Below are 22,293 nucleotides of genomic sequence, written 5' to 3'. Positions count from 1 at the left end.
TTCTTTACAGATAAAGGAGCAGAATTCTAGAGGGTAATAAACTTTCAATGCACATAGTAGCATATCTCTAGTCTAGACTTTGAATCTCATGCCCCTTCAGATGGATGATCTTTTTCTTGCATGGACTTCATCCATTTATAATATGTAAGACATTAGCTAAAGATTTAGTTCAATTTGACCAAAACCTGCTGTCCAGGTAGTCACTGAGGATGCAAGAATGAATAAGACACGTCCCTTTCTCTGGAGAGCTCTCAAGAATAAAAGAGCAATAGTATAATAACAAAACCTACCTGATAAAATTATTCTGTACTGTGTAACTTATGTAAAGTTATTCAGATTATGATACATATTCAGTGTCAGCTTTAAAGAGGAAAGGTAAGTTATGGGGGGTTTTGGATAGGTTTTCAACCTAAAATATTTTTCCCATTATCTATCATAGTACTTCATATTCTGCTATTCTCTAATAGCTAATTTTAATAATGCAAAGCTCTTAGGCTTTCTAGAACACTGAAATATAAATATTCCCGAGGCAGGAGCTTTTATTACATACAAAACTTAATGGGAATAAGTGAATAGAGAAAATCAAGTTGTAAGGAAAGGGATGCTGAAAGATGTGGTAGAGTACTAAGTACCTTGGAAGAATAATAATAGCAAACTCTATTCATTCTAAACAATATTATTTACTGTGTGAGTATATTACAAATTTGCTTTCTTAATTAACTTGATATATTTAAATTGCTTAGAACAATACTTGTCACCTATTAAGTAATGTATAAGTGTTAAGTATTATTACTATAATTTCTTGGTACAGTCTTGCTGTAATTTTGTATTTTCAGCACATAATCTAAAAATATCAATTTTATACTTAAAATCAAATTAAACTTTATTGTGATCATTGAGCCAACTATTATATATCATCATATTTGATTATATATATATATATATATATATATATATATATATATATATATATATATATATAGTTTTGTAGTTCTTTAGGAATCTTGGTGCTATTCTTGATCAAATAGCTTTCTTAAGAAACAATACCAAATGGAAATAAGTAGGATTGTATTGTGGTGTAAGTTACTTTATAGTTCACTAATACATTCATGTAATTTACTTACACATTTCAATTCATTTGTAAAACTCAATATACACATTTAGAGTATTTTTCTCAAAGTACGCATGACCTTTTTAATCTACTGGGGGCTTTTCAAATTTCATGGTGTTTAAAGGACTCCAATGGAAGACGGATGCTTGGGTCTTAAGTTCATTTCTTCTTCTAAATTTATGATCTTTGTCTTTAACTTCTTTAGGTCTTTGTTTCTTCTTCTGTAAAATTAAATATACTGTAAGGATATTAATAGAAAATAAGTGCTTTTGAAGATATGGCTGATAAAATCTAATGTCTCAGATAACTTTGTTTCTAATTCATTGTTTATTTGTTATTGTTGTTTGTTAATATCGATTGGCTTTGGAAACTTAGCAGATACAACATAATTGACTGTCAGTAATTAATTCATTGTCAGTATTATATATTAAACCCTATCTATTAAAAAGTCATATCTCTTTAGAAACACAATGGGATGGATTGAAAAAAATATTTGTTCCTTTAGGATAGTTTTCAATGTGTAGTCACCTACATTATTTTGAACATAGATAACCTCATAAATAAGAAACGAAAGGAAAAGGTGTTGGGAGAGAGAGGGGAAGGGAAGGGAAGGGAAGAGGAAGGAAGGAAGAGGAAGGAAAGGAGGAGAGAGGTGGGGAAAAATGAAAAACAAACAGGTTACAAAGGAACTAAAATAGAAATTTTGATGCTCATTGTGAAGGATGCTTGTATTTCTAGGCATTCTTGAAATTGTATATGTGTCTATTATGTAAAAGTAACCTGGTAACAGTGAGCAGGATGGACTTGTAAGAGAAGGGAATGAAGACATATGACCATTTGGGTTATTGCAGTATTCAATGGTTGGTGGCCTTGAAGTACAGGAAAGACTAGAATAAAAAGGAAAGAGAGCATTTAAGATTTTCTTTGCCAATTCACAATTAATTCCCAAGCCTAAATGAATCAATTGTGACAATTCAGTACTTATAAACAGTTATTTTATAAATTATTTGCCTAATTTACCTTTCCTTTTTTGGAGGCCTTTCCTCTTCATTTTACGTTTCTTCTTTTGCTCCTCACTCTGCAGATTTCAACCTTTGTTCAAGTTCATTTCACTGTTGATTTCCTAAATATAATCCTAAAGTCATTTTTCCTCTATTAAAAGCCATTTATTTTTAGAATGCAATATGGTATGAGAAAGAGTGTGGGTTTTTACAGTGTACCAACTGTTTCTACAGTGTACCAACTCTGTGACTCTAGACTTTTAATCCAAGTTGGCTTTCTGAGAAAGGGAAGTCAGTGCATTTCTTTCATTCCCAACATTCTGCTTTGTGTATCCATCCAGTAAGGCAATGTGTGTGAATCATTAACTAGGATAGCTATTCTGTTTTTATTAACTAGCTCTTTATTTTCTTATCTGTAAAAACTAGGTGATAAAAGGTCTCTTTTGTGTTTTATATGGTCAAATGTGGTGTTGTATATTAAAACACATTGAAACATGCATTATACAAATATAATATTGCTAATATAGGAATTTGTGCTCTTTAAGTCGTAGTATTAATATAGGATTGGCTACCTGGTGTGATGAAATTAGTTGGAATATAGTTACTTTTAGACATACAGATTCCTTAAATATCACTTACAAAAAAAAAACACCATAGTTAAGTCTTCATGAATATAGTCACAATTTATATAGTCTTATAATTGTCTAATAATTATTAAATCAATCACCAAGCTTTTCCATCTAGGAATTTGTGATTAGATAAATACAGTGATTGTTTAGGAACTTCTAATCTTAAAAATTCTTATGTATTTTATTAAATTTTAAAAATAAATTTTCATTACACATTAATTTAATCATATGACATTTAAGAAACCTGGGTTCACAACTAAATATTTATTTATTTATTATTTATTTTGTTGGCATCGGGTATTGAACCTGGCACTCAACCACTGAGCCACATCCCCAGTCCTATTTTGTATTTTATTTAGAGACAGGGTCTCACTGATTTGCTTAATGCCTTACTGTTGCTGAGGCTGGCTTTGAACTTGTAATCCTCTTATTTCAGCCTCCCGAGTTTGTGCCACTGTACCTGGCCCACAACTAAATATTTAATCAATAATATTTTTAAATATTCAATAAGAATTTTGGTGAAAAAATGATCTTATTAGAAAAAACATTTTTTTTCCTACTCAAATGGTTTCTAGTTTTTCATCAAAGCCAATTGACACATAGTCTTACAAAATAACAGTCACCACAAAAGTCTATCTCTGATTTTTACTTTTTTGGCAGTAAGAATACAATATCATTGGATAACTCTCTACTTAAATTTGAATATTAAGGAATTTACTATTTAAAACTGACAAGATTTTAGTTTTCAATAATTATAATGATCCTTCAGTACATAGGATTCTTTAAGGTGTTGCAAGCTCAAAATTTTTGCCAGTTTTGTTTAATGTCACTAAAACAGCTTTCAGACAATTTGACCATTTTCCTTGTAGCAAACTTGTTTGCTTTAATGACTTTAAATGTTTTATCTTAATTTTATAATTTATAAATTCCAAGAGGGCTGGGTGTAAATAACTACCTTACTATTGTTTGTTGTTGTTTTTGTTATTGTTGTTTTGAGTGTTGAATTAATGTGTTATAATCAATCTGTTCTTTTTATGACCTTAATTTTGTTTTAAAATAAACACTTGAATTTAAATATAGGGTATAATAATAGCTGTATTTCAAACTCTTGAAAAATCTTCTGAACTCTCAGGATCTCAGTTTTATCAGGTCTGTTTTTGGTACTCTTCCACAAAGTTTATTTTGACTAATCAATTAGAAGGGTAAGAAGTAGAGCAACTTCGTAATTTTAGAAATGGAATAACCTTACAAATATTTCAGAACTAGCTTTCTCATATCAATTATAACAAAAATCAGAGGCCAGAGAAGTTATAGAACTATCCTAAAGTCATACACCTACTCAATGAGGGCCATATTCTAAATGACACCTTTCTTTGCTCCATTTAGTAACATGTGAATATCTCTTCCATCAATCATTGATAGATTTGATTTAGTTTTTTCATTGTTGTAGGCTGGTCTTTATAAGTATTATAGTTATTGTAATTTTTTATTTTTGTCATAGTTTTTCAACAAATATTTGCTAATTTCACTCTGTCAACAAAACTGTGTCTACAAAAACATTATTTTCAATTAAAATGTCAAAGAAAGTGTTTAAAAGTTAACTCTAGGGGCTGGGGATATAGCTCAGTGGTAGAGTGCCTGCCACTGAGCATGCATCAGGCCCTGGGTTCCATCCCCAGTCCTGAGGGGGAGAGGAATTAGTTATGTAAGTATGTTATGTTTGAAGATTTTTCAAAGATTTTTTTTTCTCCAGACTTCAGAAAATACTGTCAATTTACAGATTTTTCAAAACAAACAAATTCTACTTCTACACATTCGGTCTTCCTTCAAGGGTAGCAAGACTTCTATTTTTTGGAACATCACAGAGTTTATCAAACATTTTAAAATTTTAACTATAGTATTTGCTTTTAGATGCATTTTGTGATGCTTGTAAAATCTTTCATGTTGTTTATTGATAGATAATATAAAGTACAAGTCTTTTAAAAATCAATATATTCTTTATTATTTTTGTTTATTTTTCCTCAATATGGGAAAACTAGTTTGTTGGCTTTTATGTTTCTACAATCTAACTTTGATCAAGAAGCAAATGGGCAAATGGTTTTCTTTTATTTACTTATTCTTATAACTAAAGATGATTTAACTAATGTCTTGGGATTCATCAATTTTTTTAAAAAAATTGAAGATTTCTATTCACTAGATTGAAATATAGCATCTTCATCCAGATTGCTTATAATTTGAAAATCCTACATTGTATCTTTATCAGACAGTTTACTGGTTGGAAAATCAGGGTGTAACCTACATATCTAGGTGTAACTTTAATATTCCCAAAGCAAGAAGATTCATTCTTTGGAATAGATGGTCTATCTTGTATGAGAATATAGTGTCATATTATTAATAGCATTTATTTCAGGTTAAAGAATTTGGAAATGCTTATACTTAATGTAGTTGAATCTAACAGTATAAGTAATCAAATAAAAAACAATAATATATTCAAAAATCACGTTTGATATTGCAGTTGGGATTTTTTCCCCATTTTTTGAGTGATTTTTATCTTCCCCATTATGTTTTGCTTAACTTAATATTATAAAATGTTTGTGTTCGACTATGTATGGTTCAGGGTGGCTAATTTCCAGGGAACCATGTATGGCATAGTGAAACTGTATGGGAATCAGAATTATATAGTTAGGGTCTTCTTATAGTTCAACTTTAGGAACATGAATAATAAGAAAGGGAAGTAGTACGAGGTATAATTGTTTCTGACTGCTACTATGAGACTAAGATGACATCATGGCCAGTGAATCTTTTAATATGAGTCCAACAAGCCACTTCATGAGCTGTACTACCTCACATCTCATCTCCATTACTGCTTTAACCTGATTTCAACTACTCTCTCCTTTGTTAACTCTGCTCCATCCACAGTGACCTCCGTGTTTTTCTGTAACACATCAGACATGCTTCTGGGCATTTACACTTGTTTATTCCTACCTCTGGGCATTTATTTACACTTGCTTATTCCTACCTGGAATGTCCACCCTTATATCCTTAAGTGCTTTACTCAAAAGGTGCCTTCTTGGAGAGGACTTCCCTGACTGGCCCATCCCAAATGTCATCATCTCTTGGATATTTCATTTACCTCTTACCTACCTCATGGTTGTCTTTTTAGCAATCACCAATGTCTACATCACAATATATTTTACTTATTTACCTTGTTAATAAGTTCTGCCTTTCCCACTAAAATATAAGCTTTATGAGAATATGGATTATTACCTATTTTATTTGCTATTATATTGTATCTAGATGTGCCTGGATTATAGCAGATGCTGAACACATATTTATTGAATGAATGAGTGTTATGACACACTAGAAATAATTCTAAATAATCTGAGATAAGTTTGGTAACATATTCAACTAAGCTGTTACTGCTAAATATTTTTGTATTCCTTTATCAAGGTTTTTACTGAACTATTTCATACCATATACAATTTTGTCACTTAATGAAGATTCCAAATATAGTAGTAAAATAGTCATTTTTATTATATATACATGTGTATTCATGAATTTTCTCTGGATATGCACAAAAATCTCTAATTACATATAAATATTTAATTTCACCACAATAAAATAATGGTTAAAAATTTTATTTCTAAAATAAATTAGTATTGTTTAATAAAAACAAAGACAAAAACTTTGTCAAACCATTTTAATTATCATTAGTTACTATTTCTCCCTACCTTGGCCCCATTCATTTTAATGAAAATAGATGTTGAAATTTACCAAAAATAAATTTTAGTTTCTTGGATTTTGAAATCTATAAAAAATATTTCAAATAATGCCACACTCTTATATTTAAAATGTTTACATATTATGTAATATGAGAATTAGGAGAAATTTTTTTTAAAAAATCTTCAATCCCTGAAGTGTTTTTAGGTCTTGTTATGCACATTATCTACTGTTTCTGAAAAGCTCTGATTACCTTTTTTTTGATTTATACTAGAAGTTACATGGGAAGACCAGCAGAAAAAGGTGAATGGTACAATAAGTGATGACACACCATTGCCGAAAAAGAAACACCAATCTGAGCCAGGTTTGTCAGGGTTTGGAAACCACATGAAAGCATGAGACTATAAACATTGCATTTCATGCTTTTCAAATGTGTGTGTCCTTGTTGTACCTCATTTTTCTCATTTTGGTGTGAGCTTTATAGTGTGTGAATCCCATGTAGATAGAATGGTAAATACTGTATTTCAAGACTTGTTTAGAAAATTACTTATAGATATTTTGGGGAAAATATGATTATTATTATTAATATTAGTGCTTCATGGAAAATAATGACTAATGTAAGCACAAATGATTATGTGCTTTATATATTTGATTGTACCTTAATGGAGAGGTAATATCCTCCCTAGATAGTACTACAGAAAAGCTCAATGTATGATTTAAAGGCTATCTTTATAGGCCATTCCCATTTAAAAATACAAATGGTACTGAAGTATTTAGTTGTATATTAATAATTATTTCTTTACAACTTTTGGAGCCAAAATTACTTCCAATAACAAGTAGAAGGAATGGCATATTTTGTCAATTCACTAAGTCACTTTACACAATTAATTTTATCAGTGAATTGAAATGAAGTATTTTGTTTATTCACTCATTCTTCTCTTTTTTGGAGAGATTTGATTAACTATAAGAAAAAAACAAGTTTTTAAAAGGAGGAATAAAAGGAAAGAAATGAAAATTTGCAGAGATCAATCAACTGAATAATCAGTACTACTTTTAATAAGTAATTGGATGAGAGTACCTAAAGTTTTTTATTAAAATATTAAAACTCAAATTGAGTTTTACTAATTATATTATTATTCAAAATGACTCTCTCTATATAGTAGCAGTGTTAATGTATTTTTATGTGGTGACACATTTTGTCTTAGAACTCTAAAATCTGTATTTTAAAGATGTCAATGTATAAATTCATTTACAAGTATTCATTGCCTTCATGTTTTTTTGAGCAATTGCATTTGGCAGTGAATTATTGGGGTAGATATCATAGACAAAACAATTGTCCTCTTAGAGTCTTTATCTGACATACAAAGGCAAATTTAAAAATAGTTATTAAGAAATTATAATTGTGATACTATTAAGGAGAATAGAGGACTTTGAAAAATTTATCACTTTATATCACCTGTCTATAGAGCAGAGAAAGATGGCAAAACACAAATGACAATCCGTGAATTCTCTTTAGTAAGGCAGTACATATTGAAAACATAATCAACTACAGTTCACATTGGAAATTTAAATATTTTCAAAGACTTTTAAGAAAAGCATTTTTTTCAAATATTTACTTAAGAATCAATTAATTTGAAAAAATCATAATTGGTTTAATATATTTAAGCAAATTATAAAAATTAAACAAATTAAATAGAAACTGATACTGTGTATTGTGATTTATATAATTAAATATTGCTGTAAAATTCTCTCCTTACTATATTATTGTATGAAATGGATTACCTTCAGTCATAAATTATTACTTATTTTTTTGTCTTGTTTGCCATCATATCTAATACATTAGTGTGTTTGTGGCCACATATATATCTACATTTGTATATTAAAATCATGTAACAATGCAATGTTTGGTTAAAAAAATTGTAAATCTCACAAATGGAAAATTTTAAAGATCAATTTTATGTATTTTTTATTCTCACATATACCATAGGCTTCTTTTTATCAGTTAATCCTTCTAATTGAATAAGAACTATGTATATAGTAGAGGAAAATTAATTAGAGTGCATTAATATTATAGTTTAAATTGTTTATTTTTCTATTTTGGCAATTGTGTGTTTTCCTGTATTCTGGGAAAATTGGTTCTTTAAATTCAAATTTGAAATGTCACAAGTAAGTACAAAATATACAAAGGTATTAAAATGAATGTTAAATTTTATTGTTCCATATTTTTGTTTATTTCTAAAGGAAAAAGGTATATAGAGAATATTTTTAATTACTGAAACTTCAGAGTCATAAAATTGGAGAAAAATAATGGGCTATCAAGTTGGGCTGACTGCATTTGAACAACATGTTTACGAGCCTGAACTTTATAAAAGAAATGTTTGGAATCATTTATTTATTTTATGTTTAAGTACATCTATAATATTAATACTATATTAATTATGATCAGTACCTAATATATCATTTTTATGCTCTCAAATCTAAGAGAATTTGTGAATAGATAAATTTTCCTTATCAGAAGTTTATTGTGGTAAAATTGTGGCATTAGAAAAAGTTGACAAGGACTTGAATCCAAACCTGGGATTGAAGTTGGTTATTTATCAGTAGCATATTTGTTTTCCATTTTATGAAATTCTATGCGAGAATATTTATAATACATGGGAGTTTTGCCATTGCTGGGAAGTATGCTAACAATCAAAGTGATATTTTGAGTTAAAATTTTTACTATAAGCATAAGACGATAGAACTGAGAACTAAATGGCAAGACACAGACTAGAAAATGAATTAGATATTTGGATGGATTTCATATAGCATGATGAGTGTCTGCTTTTTTTGTAGAGAAAAATCAGCCTTTCTGAATTAGGATGTCTTTAGAAAATTAGCAGCAAGAGGGATAGTCTCTATAACTTAATTGATAGCTGTATAGATGAAGATCTTTGGGAGATATAACATAATTCATCATATTAATGTCTTTGGTGTGGGCATAAAACACAAAAATTCACAATCTCTGTTCCGCTTGTGGAATGTGGATTAGATTTCTTTTAGACTTTAATGTTAATAAAACATTCTTAATATAAATCAATGATGCACAAGTAAGAATAATGTGTTGTTAATTTTTAAAATGAGCAATCTGATTCCAGACAACAATATTATGGTCTTTAATAATACAGTACTATTGAATTTTACTATTTTTGCCTTATGAGTTTATCTGTTTAAAATAAGTAGAAATGTATGTGAGAAAAGAACATATTTCTACATAAAATATTTAACTTTACATTTTGCTTATTATACAAAACGTTAGGAAAGCTAACTTAAACAAGAAGTTCTCCAGGTTAAATGCATGTTTTGAAACTCAAAATTTTATAAATTTCTCCAAAATGAGAAACTCTTGGATAGACTGATCTTGGAACAGTCAGAATCTCCTTGGAAATATAATTTTAAATGATTTCCAGTATGTTTGATGATTGTTTGTTACTAGTTATAAGAGGACTATCATCCTTGATTTGTTGTTTTCTAAGTGTAACTAATGTTATATCTAGGAAAATCTTAAATTGACTTACCTACCTTTATTGTAATTACTCTGAAACCATGACAGTTTTCTTAATTTGCTTTATCATATCTGAAAATAAGTTTGTGGGGTTTTTTTTGTTTATTTGTTTGTTTTTGGTAAAAGGACAATGAAACATTTTGTTGGGGTCTGATATGATTATATAATATTTTATTTATTGAAAATAATTGAAGTGTCAAGTTACATTTTACTACTTTATAGCATCCTAATGTATGCATAAGTTCCTAGTTTTAGCATTGTGTTATTTAATGTATTAATTTCTAGTTTTTTTCCTATGTGGATGTTTCCATATTGTATTTTTAATGTAATTTATAATGATAGTTAATAATTTGATATTCATAGTGTTAATTGATACAATATGCAGAAATAGTAGGATTAGCAATTTCTAACAGTAAAAACAGTAAATAATCATAGCAGAGTTAGAAATTTCTCATTACCTAATTTTAACTTGGATCATGTTTTATAAAATTTATTTTAAGGAAAATAAATATTTAGTGAAGTGTTTTGTTAATTTTATACTTAAATTTCAGTATTTTCATATCTTACACTTCTTTTTCCTTTTATTCCTGAATATTTGGGATTTCTTTAAAGTAGGAACAATTTATTTCAGTCCAAAGTATCATTCTAAACTGGTCTTCTAATTTGATGCTAGTTTAATCCATCCAGTCTGGAAAAATGAATCAGGATTATATTCTTGGTCATTATTAGGTATTTTAAAATTATTCTTGGATTGTTACAGAATGAGTATAGTTTATTCTTAATGGGAAAAATGATGTAAGAAAAATTAAGTAAATGTTTTATAAAATAAATCAGCTGATGAAATTTTGTAGTTAAATGTTCCTCATACCTTAAGAAGTAAATATAGGCTTCCCTCTTTATACACAGGAGCCTGATTCTAGGACCTAGTGCAGATATACAAATTTAAAACTGCTCTATCCTTATCTTTGTATCACTGAGATCCTCCTAAGTGCATGTTTATTTAGGCTTTCTTTTGAAACGTAGCTTCCCCATCTCAAAAAAAAAAATCTAAAAATCTATTACCTTTAATAAATCCTCATATTATCCTCATACTCATATAACTTTTAGTTATGTGCAAATGTTTTGTTTCTTACCTAAAATCTTCAGGCTTCTATGTCATTGTGTTAGGAATATTTTAACATAATGTTTGCTCCTTTAGGATAAATATCAACTCAAGCACAATTAAATCTGGTAACAGGACTAAGGTATGCCTGTTGTAAATGGTGATAGGTGGGAACATTAGCACAGCAACAGAGTTTCAAATAGATATTGCATACCCTTGGTGAAAACTATACTCATGAGTAAACAGGCAACCATGCGTTGCCTTTTTAAGTAAAGTTGATTGCAGATTATCATTTGTTTTAACTTCATATAATATGTTTATTTCAAAAATGGTATTAGTTAAACCATTATATTGGCAAGGGAAGAATTTTTGGTTCACACAAAATTTTACATAACAGCTAACACTATATTTATTCCCCTTATCATACTTTTTATGCTTAATGAAAGTGATTTTATATATATAAATTTTGGTAGATTTTTAATTAAAAAAACAAAATGTAGATATTTGTAGAGAGAAGGAGTGTTTGTATATGAACATGCATGGGAACATTATGGTATTTTGCTTTATTAAAAATCAATCCTGGGCTGGGGATGTGGCTCAAGCGGTAACGCGCTCGCCTGGCATGCACGGGGCGCTGGGTTCAATCCTCAGCACCACATAAAAATAATAAAGATATTGTGTCCACCGAAAACTAAAAAATAAATATTAAAAAATTCTCTCTCTCTATTTCTCTCTCTCTTAAAAAAAATCAATCCTTACTTTTTATAGTTTGCAACTTGTTATTCCATTAAAATTTAAAATATTTGTTGAAGAAAATTTAATGTAATTAATGAAATAGTGCTTCTGAGTTACTCATTGTGTTTTATAAATATTTTTATTTCTTTGATTTGGGGATTTAACCCAGAAACTCCTTACCACTGAACTACATCCCCATTCCTTTTTATTTTTTTATTTTGAGACAGAGTCTCACCAAGTTACTGAGGCTGACCTCAAATTTGGAATCCTCCAGTTTTATCCTCCTGAGTCACTAGGATTACAGACATTGGCCTCCATGCCTGGTTGTTCTATAAATTTTTTCTTTCATTGTGATTTGAGAAAATCTTTTATTTCATGTGATATAATGAACAAAACACAAACACTACATTCTCTTTACAAAGTCTTTGTTTGCTAAGTCTAAAATAAAGATTCAGCCATATTTGTGGTAGTGATGGATACCTAAGAGAAAGAATACTTTTACTATCCTAATCACTCTTCACTGGTCTTGCATGGTTAAATGAAGACTCTGGTTTACTGGATATAGAGGTGGCTGTAAATGGTTATTAGTTAAAAGAAAGAAGAGTTTTTTTCAAATTGTCATTAACAGCACTGAAAAGTATAATATTGGACTGTGGCATAGTAAGGATCAAAGGAAAGGTATAGAGATGGGAAAAGTAGAAGGGAAACTCTTCTCTCAAGATTCACCAAAGTCTGCTATTCATTATAATACTACAGGCAAAATAATTATGGCTTGTTACCATTTTAGTAAGACAATTTCATAAATGAAACCATTGTAAGTTTCTCCTTCAAAATGAGGATTTATTTTATTGCAAACAGTACATAATAAAACTGTAACCACAAAGAAGGCAAGAAAGCCCCCCCCCCAAAATAGTTATACTTGTTATAACTATAGTTCTATATTGAGATCTTATGATTTGCATGAACATTTTTTCTGGTAAAGATATTTTTCACAAGCTTAGTTGTGATCTGTTTATTAATACATCATATTCACATAAACAATGGGAAAATGATTTAATGGATACTTTTAATTAATGTTTTGTGGTCAAGGCATTTCATTTTCATCCCATTATGAGTAATATGAATTTTGTATTATTATCTATAATTGCTTTTAATTACTGGTTCTGAGATAAGTGTTACCATATTCCTTACAAGAATGAAAGAATTGGTGGATTACTTGACTGGCTGTATCATGTACCTCTTTTTAAAAATGTTTCTAATTAAATGCTATACGATAAATGCCCAGTTCAGGGGACATCATGAGAGGATTTTTTTTTTGTTCATTTCTTACTTGTTTGACTTTTTATTTCATATATTTTATTGGGTCCTATAATATCTAGTCGATAGAAAATTGACTGGGTAATCAGGAACCATCTTTTCTATCTGGCTTTACCACTGAACTTGTTTGGTGACATTGGGTAAGTCACTAGAACTCTACATGTGTCCCTTACTTATTATAATAAAGAGTTGAGAAGAATTTAATATTTTTAATCTTTATTATAAGATGAAAATCATTACATCAATGGTATATAAAGTAATCCAAGATACAGAAAAACACTTGATAGAGAAAGAAACTTCTTTTATGTGTGGATTTCTTATGTTTTCTGCAAAAAAAATTAAAATGTATTTTTAGAGATGGAGTATATATAAGTAATTATTTTATTCAGTTCATACCAATTTCATTTTAACATCTGAAGAAACTATTTTAGTAGAATGGTAAATGTTTAGGTAGGGAGATTCTGTGTGTAAACCATAAGCAAGATATGATACCGATCAACATTGTCCTTTGTTAATATAACAGTGATGATTCTGTCTTACCTTCGTTAAGAAATAGGTGGACTGGGAATGAAAAGAACAAAAAGCATATATCATTTTAATGTGTATGAGTATATTTCAGTATATTTTTGTTTTGTTTTGTTTTTCCTAGCGGTCAATCCTATTAGTAGCTTCCAGTTTGGAATACAATTGTGATGAGTGTCTGATTTTTGAATAGGTGAAAAATGTGCATATAAAATAATAAAAGAATATCGTTTAGCTTCAATATGTGTCACTTATGTTTCAATTTTATATAGTTTATACTAGAACTTCTCTTTTTTCCTCAGAAATATTGGGTCATCTTATTACTTTCTTAAAAGTAGAAAGTTTTTCCTTTTTCACTATTCATAAAAGATAAGTTTGTTATAGGAACTAATTCTCTCAGGAGTTGTAATTTCAATAAATTGATAATCCAACATTTTTTCCAAAAATTGCTCAGAAGTCATCATACAACTATTACAGAATTGACTGTTGTATTTAAGAATTTTGTGGTCTCAGATTCAGGGCTAAATGGGTAATTAAAATAGGAAATGTTTTGCTTTTTGTATTGCATTATTAATTTGAGTTAATCATATTAACATTACTAATATTTTGAAGGACTCTTTTTTCTTCACTTGCTAGGTTTTTCAGTTTTCTTCAGTTGCAGAATTTTTTTTTCTTACTTTCAAATCACTATATAAATTACCTTTTGAACTTCTTCACTAGCAATGGGGAAAGAAGTGATTCCAAAATTTGTGCTCTATTTTAGTAGATATTTAAGTTGGATGGGTACATTTTCGTAGAAACTTTGGTGATCTATAATGTGGTCTTTGCAAGAATATTCTGAATATATAGAAATTAAAAGGGAATCAGACCAAAGAAACTTTATTTAAATTGAAGGTTAATTTGAATTTATAGTAATAAAATAAAGCCATATATTTCAGCAACTCTTCTCATAATGATTTATATTATATTTATTAGTTCATAGTATTTTATGATAATATTTTACTGTGTTCAAGTTATTCAGTGAAATTGTCCAGATGGCTATACTTTATTTTCATGTGCACACTGTTTTGTTTGGGAAACTTAATAAGCATAGGTATCTCTTGAAACTATTTTTGAACTATTTTGACTGCTCTTTTTGATGATGACTCAGTTAAATTCTTTTCATCAAATAATTAAATATCTAAAAGAATTTCCACAGATTTTCAATGGACCTCAGTAACGGCTTGAAAATGTGGTCATACAACTAATATTGGTTTTACTAATGATATCTTTCTGCAGCATCAGTGTTCAAGAATGGCAGTACAAAAATAATTGTAATCTTTTGGATACTCTTTATTTATGCACTAACTTTATTTTTTCTGATTCTGCTCATCTATAGTAGCTAAAGTAATTTGCCATTAATCCTTACATGATTCTTTTTTGTGTGTGTGGTATGTATTTGATTATATCTTCCCTAAAACCTATGCACAGGATTTTTTCTCAAAATGATTTGGGACCCTTTCCTTCAGTGTCACTTTTACCTTTTGAGTACATCCACTCACACCCATCTCCTTTGTCTATGTCTGTCCATTACATGATGTGATCACAGAAGAAGTGGACTCCCCAAGGAGAAGATATGCAGGTCTGTCTCTTCTATTGCTTTTCTTTGTTATGTTTCCACGTATCTAACTTGTCCTAGAAATTTTTTTACCATTTTTTACTCATTTCATAATTTTTCATTCTTCTCTAATATCAGACAATGTTAAATTTTGCAGGCTTTTAAAGGTCTTTATATGCTCAATTTTAACAACGGCTGCTCCTATTTGGATAACAGTAAAACAAGTAATTTTTATGTAATATGTATGTATATATATTTTACATAACCAGATAGATTATTGCAGATATAATATATATACACATATATATTTATGCATTTGTTCATGAAAGAAAGTCAGCTATGTTAATAATAAATTAATCATAATTTATTTTTAAGGTTATTTTATCATTAAAATTTGTTTTCAGCTATTTACATAATTCTATAAGTATTTTATCCCTGTTATGAATTCAGCAATGTTTGGTCTAGTCTATGGAAGATACCAAAAAACTAAAATAGTTTTCAGTATCACTGAGGAATCAAAAGAGTGGGTAACATGCTATGTTTATGTGTCAGTATGAATGATTCTGACAACATATTCTCAAAGTTATAAAGTCAAGTAAAATCATTTAAAATAGACAGAAAGGATTTATGGACTTAAGCTGAAACTCAATTATTCATTTAGTGCTAATTTATTCAACACATGCTATATGGTGCTGTTCCAGGTGTTCATCCTGTAAAATAACAGGATGAACAAAACAGCTCCCCATCCTTTTGGATTTTTTCTGGTGTGTGTCCAACAAATACAGGCAATAATTAGTTGTAAGTACAATGTAAAAATTCCCCCTTTATAGAATACAGTGAAATCATAAGAGAAAAATGAGATTATTTCCCCTTAAGAAAAATGGATGTTAATTCAAGAAAAACTTCATAGAAGACATGACCATTGAGTTGAATATTAAAAACTAAAAAATGTTGTACAGACAGCATTAAGGCAAAGAAAGCAATATATCCAAATGCTTCAAATAAGTTTGGGCAAAAGAAGGCAGGGATAGGATTCATGAAGATTGTGTAGGGTATTGAAGCATGTGAAGCGATGGAAATAAAGTAAGATATTTACTTTTAGAAAGATTACTTTAGCAGGTATGTAAAAGAAGGACTAGATTTATATAAACAGAAGTTATTTATGCAGACATTGCAATACATCAGTTAAGGGATGGTAATGATCTGTTAAATTATATAGTAGAAGCAGTCAGTGTGTGAGAATTTATTTGAAGATGTAGAATCTACAAATCAATCATCCAGTGGACATTACTGATGTCCGAAGAGGAAGAATAAGATAATGTTAGGTTATTGTAATCTTTGGATAGATGGTGGTACTATTTGATAGGTAACATAGGTTTTACAAGTTTTCAGGAAAGATAGAGTTAATTTTGAGAGGGGTTGAGTTTAAGGTTCATTGGAATATTCAGGTATAAAGATATAATTGTATTCATTGGATATAGGAAACCGAAACTCAGGAGAGAAGTCTTAGCTAGAGACAGAGATTCCTCATTTAAATGATGTCATTGAAATAAATGGAATTGTCAGTAATATATGAAGAATAAGAAGCAAACCAAGAATTGAAATTCGGGGATAACCAATATTTAATTATACTTAGGGAATGTGTGAAAGAATAAGATCCACAAAACTGTTGAAAAGAATATTTTAAAGACAGTAGGATATCCATGAAAGTGGAAAATTCAAGAAAAAATATCAATCCAAGGGGCTGGGGTTGTGGCTCAGCGTTAGAGCACTCGCTTCCCATGTGTAAGACCATGGGTTCGATCCTCAGCACCACATAAAAATAAATAAGTGAAATAAAGGTATTATGTCAATACAACTAAAAAACAAATATTAAAAGAAGAGTGTGATAGACATCATTATCCAAAGTACATGTATGAAGACACGAATTGGTATCAAAATACTTTATATAAAACCCGAGATATGAAAACTTGTGCTGTATATGTGTAATAAGAATTGTAATGCATTCTGCTGTCATTTATTTAAAAAAAAAACAATAAAAAAGAGCAATTTAAGAATTAGTACTATCAACAGAACCAAATTCTGGAGAAAGACAAATAAGTTGTTAAATGATAAAAATAATCATATATGATCTTTGCATGATTGATTTCAATGAAGTTGTTAGAGATGTAAGCCAAATTGAAGAAGGAAGGGAAAGGAGATGGGAAATAATGAAAAGAAATAAGTGAGAATAGTGATTGTAAGCCAGGGTTTCTGCTGGTGTGAAAAATTATACAGTTAAGAGTAACTACCATGGAAGATGGGAAAGAGTGTTTACCAAGAACATGAAAATGAATGATTTTGAGTTTAGGTTATCATGATTTAATGATGTTCAGAATTCTCAGAGGTTGAACATTTCAAAATGGTGTAAAGATAGAACATTTTATTTAGGAATTGGGTTTCTGTGGTGGAACTTGTATTACAGTTTGAGAAGACAAAGCAACAAACTTTGATGTGAGAATTCCAACTGTTTTTGAACTTTTCTAATCTTTCAATTATTAATTTATCAATCTTATTACATAATCTGTGCATTTTATTGATATTCTCTGTACACTGATTACATCCTATTTTGAATGAATTCCATATTCTTGATAAAAGTCTAAGACAGTGATATTCAAGATTTTCTCAGTCATGAAAACCATAACCCTCGTATTCTGAAATCTTAGTAGAAAATACACATCACTCTGTTTATAAGGAAGCATAAAGTATCAACTCTATTATATAAGTTTAAGATTAAATATTTTATTACACATGAAAAATATATGTGCATTCATATATGTAAATATCACATCTTATATGACAGCTCTTAGAGATAAAATATAGTGGTCAATTTCAATTCACTAAATCCTATAAATATTCAAATGGTAGACTTTAGAAAATCTAGAAACTTGAAAGAGTAGAAATACCCAAACAGAATCCAATAGTTATTTACAGGATAAATAACTCATTTAAATGCAGGTTTCGGAAACATTATTTTTTAGTTCTTTGTGGACATAAAAGTCTATCTCTGTTGGATGATAAATCATGAATTTAAGATGTTACTACTAAATTTTCAACGTATTATTCACCAATTTTTACTACTATAGCATTCAGTTTTACTTATGTATGCTGTCCATCTTAACTTTCTGTCCTAAAATTTTCAGCTAATTGGTGAAATATTTGTTCCTGTAAGAAATGTTGCTCTGAGAAGAAGTGTAAAAGCATAGACTTTGGAACTCTACTGCCTAATCAGTCCATCACTTTCTGTGATCTGGAGAGTGTTACTATCATTCAGATTCCTCATCTTTAAAAGGGGATAATAATAAGACCACCTCAAAAGATTATTGCAAACATTAAATTAGCATATATATTAAGCAAAACACTTAAGTTGTGTTTAGCACATAGTAAGTACTATATAAGTGAAACTATTGTTTTTTTAGTGAAAATACATTAAAAGAATTATTTTGAATAGGCTGTTTAATTTCGTGCATTCTGTTGTGTAGATATTCTTTCTGTTATCTAATTCTTTTCATTATATCCATTACAAATATACTATCAGGAGATAACTGTCATACAAACAAACCTGTGCATAAGGAATGAGGCACTACAGTTGTGTGGAAAGAGCCAGAGCATTGAAGTCAGATAGGTGTGCCTTACTTTTAATCCAGGTTCTGCCATTCACTAGGGATGTGACTTTGTGCTGGTTGCTGAATACTTCTTAGGAACCTTAATGAACTACCATTATATTAAAGAGTTTATTATGTTGGAAGTTTTTAAATTTGTTTTAGTGTGTGTGTGTGTGTGTGTGTGTGTGTGTGTGTGTGGTGCTGGGGAGTGAACTCAGGGCCTCATGAATTCTAAGCAGATACTCTACTACTTAGTTATATCCCCAGCTCAAGTTTATTATGTTTTAATGAAAACATAAAAGATCCTTTCTCTGAAAAAACAAAAGCCCTCCTAAAAATTGCAATGAAGGAAAAATTTTTTCTATCTAAATTTTTTCTAAAGTTTCTCCATTCCTCCCATGCCCTCCACATTCCCATTATGGATCAGTGTCCTCATATCAGAGAAAACATTCAACATTTGTTTTTTGGGGATTGGCCTACTTCACTTAGCATAATATTCTCCAACTACATCCATTTACCTGCAAATACCATGATTTTATTCCCCTGAGTAATGTTCCATTGTATGTATATATCACATTTTCTTTATCCGTTCAGCTACTTAAGGGCATCTAGTTTGCTTCCACAGTTTAGCTATTGTGAATTGTGCTGCTATAAACATTGATGTGGCTGTGTCCCTTTAGTATTTTTAAGTCCTTTGGGTATAGACCAAGGAGTGGGATAGCTGGATTAAATGGTGGTTCCATTCCAAGTTTTCAAGGCATTTCCACACTGCTTTCCATAGTGGTTGCACCAATTTGCAGTCCCACCAGCAATGTGTGTGCCTTTCTCCCCACATCCTCACCAAAACTTACTATTGTTTGTATTCTTAATAGCTGCCATTCTAACTGGAGTAAGATGAAATCTTTTTTTTTTTTTTTTTTGAGAGAGAGAGAGAATTTTTTTAATATTTATTTTTTAGTTTTAGGTGGCCACAACATCTTTATTTTATTTTTATGTGGTGCTGAGGATTGAACCCAGTGCCCCACGCATGCCAGGCGATTGCACTACTGCTTGAGCGACATCCCCAGCCCGAGATGAAATCTTAGAGTGGTTTTGATTTCGATTTTTCTAATTGCTAAAGATGTTGAACATTTTTTCATATTTTTGTTGATTGATGGTATATCATCTTCTGAGAAGTGTCTGCTCATTCCCTTGGCCCATTTATTGATTGGGTTATTTGTTTTTTCGGTGTTAAGATTTTTGAGTTCTTTATATATCCTAGATATTAGTGCTCTATCTGATGTGGGTGTGGCAAAAAATTTCTCCCATTCTTTAGGCTCTATTTACCTCACTGATTGTTTCTTTTGTTGAGAAGCTTTTTAGTTTGAATCCATCCCATTTATTAAGTCTTGATTTTATTTCTTGCGCTATCGGAGTCTTATTAAGGAAGTTGGGTCCTAATACAACATGATGAAGATTTGGGCCTACTTTTTCTTCTGTTAGGCACAGGGTCTCTGGTTTAATTCCTAGGTCCTTGATTTATTTGGAGTTGAGTTTTGTGCATGGTGAGAGGTAGGGGCTTAATTTCATGTTGTTGCATATGGATTTCCATTTTTTCCCCCGCACTACTTGTTGAAGAGATTATCCTTTCTCCAATGTACGATTTTGGTTCCTTTGTCTAATATAAGATAACCGTAGTTATGTGGGTTTGTCTCTGTTTCCTCTATTCTGTACCATTAGTCTACAAGTCTATTTTGGTGCCAATACCATGCTGTTTTTGTTACTATAGTTCTGGAGTATATTTTAAGGTCTTGTTTAGTGATGCCACCATCATGTTTCACTCTTCTTGCTAAGGACTTCTTTAGCTATTCTAGGTCTCTTATTTTTCCAGACGAATTTCATTACTCCTTTTTCTATTTCTATGAGGAATGTCATTGGGATTTTGATTGGAATTGCATTAGTGCTTTTGGTAGTGTGGTCATTTGACAATATTAATTCTGCCTATTCAAGAACAAGGGAGATCTTTCCATCTTCTAAGGTCTTCTTTAATTTCTTTCTTTAGTGTCCTGTAATTTTCACTGTGGAGATATTTCTCTTCTTCTGTTATGTTGATTCCCAAGGTTTTTTTTGTTTGTTTGTTTTTTGTTTTTTGGGTTTTTTTTTTTTTTTGAGGCTATTGTAAATAGGGTAGTTTTCCTATTTTCTCTTTCAGAGGATTTATCACTAATGTACAGAAATGCCTTTAATTTATGGGTGTTGATTTTATACCTGCTACTTTTCTGAATTCATTTATTCTAGAATTTTTCTGGTAGAATTTTTTGGATCTTCTAAGTATAGAATCATATCCTTGGCAGATAGTGATAATTTGAGGGTTTTTTTTTTCTATCTGTATCTATTTAATTTCTTTCATCTGTCTACTTGTTCTGGCCAGTGTTTCAAGAACTATGTTAACTAGAAGTGATGAAAGAGGACATCTCTGTATTGTTCCAGTTTTTAGAGGGAATGTATTAAATTTTTTTCTCCATTTAGAATGATGTTTGCCTGGGGCTTAGCATAGATAGCTTTTACAATGTTGAGATATGTTCGTGTTATCCCTAATTTTTCTAGTGTTTTAAACATGAAGGGGTGTTGTATTTTGTTGAATGCTTTTTCATCATCTGCAATGCAGGAAATTTAAAGATAGAGAGATATTGTCTACAATGTGACAGGTATCAAATTGAAAATAGCAAAATGATCATAACAATTCAGTTAACACACAAGGAGTTGGGAAACACATTTTATAAATAAATTATATATTCCATCAAACTCTAATAGAAAAATTGATGAAGGATCTCTATAAACATTTTCCTTAATCAAAAAATGCAGTTGAAAGTAATTACCTGGAAAAACTTTATTTCAATGATAACCAAATGAACGAATATTATTTTAAATGAGATGTGATATTTCATTGATTTTAAAAACCAAGGTGTGACAGAGTGATAGTAAAATTTAGTATAATCTTGCTATAAATCAATTTGCCATATAAATCAAATGCCTTTTAAAATATGTAAAGACTTTTGATCCAATGGAAATAAAGATTCAAAATAAAAACATATGTACAAAATGCTCACTAAAGTACTATTTACAACAATAAAAGGTATGTTATTTAATGAAACAGCTACATAAATTATATAAATATGCAGCCATTTAAATTAAGAAATTCTGGTGTAAAATTAGAAACACTCAACTATATCTTTTGCAATGTGAAAACAATGAAAGTAATATGTTTAAAGAACTTGTTACAGAATTTTGTCCACAGAACATAATCAAAGAATTGTAGTTATTTTGTTTTAACCACTGAACTAAAATTATGCCAAAAGATAATTTTTTCAGGCAAATATATTTACTCTTTA

General features: G+C 29.8%; 1 protein-coding gene across 37 annotated transcripts in view; it reads left to right on the top strand.

Annotated features, from left to right (window-relative positions):
• Rims2 (regulating synaptic membrane exocytosis 2) overlaps nt 1–22,293 on the top strand; it is a 575,440-nt gene that overhangs the window by 405,662 nt on the left and 147,485 nt on the right. For 9 of the 37 annotated variants that reach the window (XM_027948951.3, XM_027948965.3, XM_071602191.1 and 6 more), the window contains one exon: nt 15,270–15,302. The exons of 25 other annotated variants lie outside the window; for them this stretch is intronic. In XM_027948951.3, coding sequence (XP_027804752.2) covers nt 15,270–15,302 — 33 coding nt within the window. Of the gene's footprint in view, nt 1–15,260; nt 15,303–22,293 lie in introns of all 37 variants that reach the window. 3 more of the 37 variants (XM_027948935.2, XM_027948995.2, XM_027949018.3) reach the window with 2 other exon arrangements.

This window comes from Marmota flaviventris, chromosome 15 (assembly GCF_047511675.1).
Source record: "Marmota flaviventris isolate mMarFla1 chromosome 15, mMarFla1.hap1, whole genome shotgun sequence".
NCBI lineage: Eukaryota > Metazoa > Chordata > Mammalia > Rodentia > Sciuridae > Marmota > Marmota flaviventris.
This window is presented reverse-complemented; position numbering and strand designations above follow the sequence as displayed.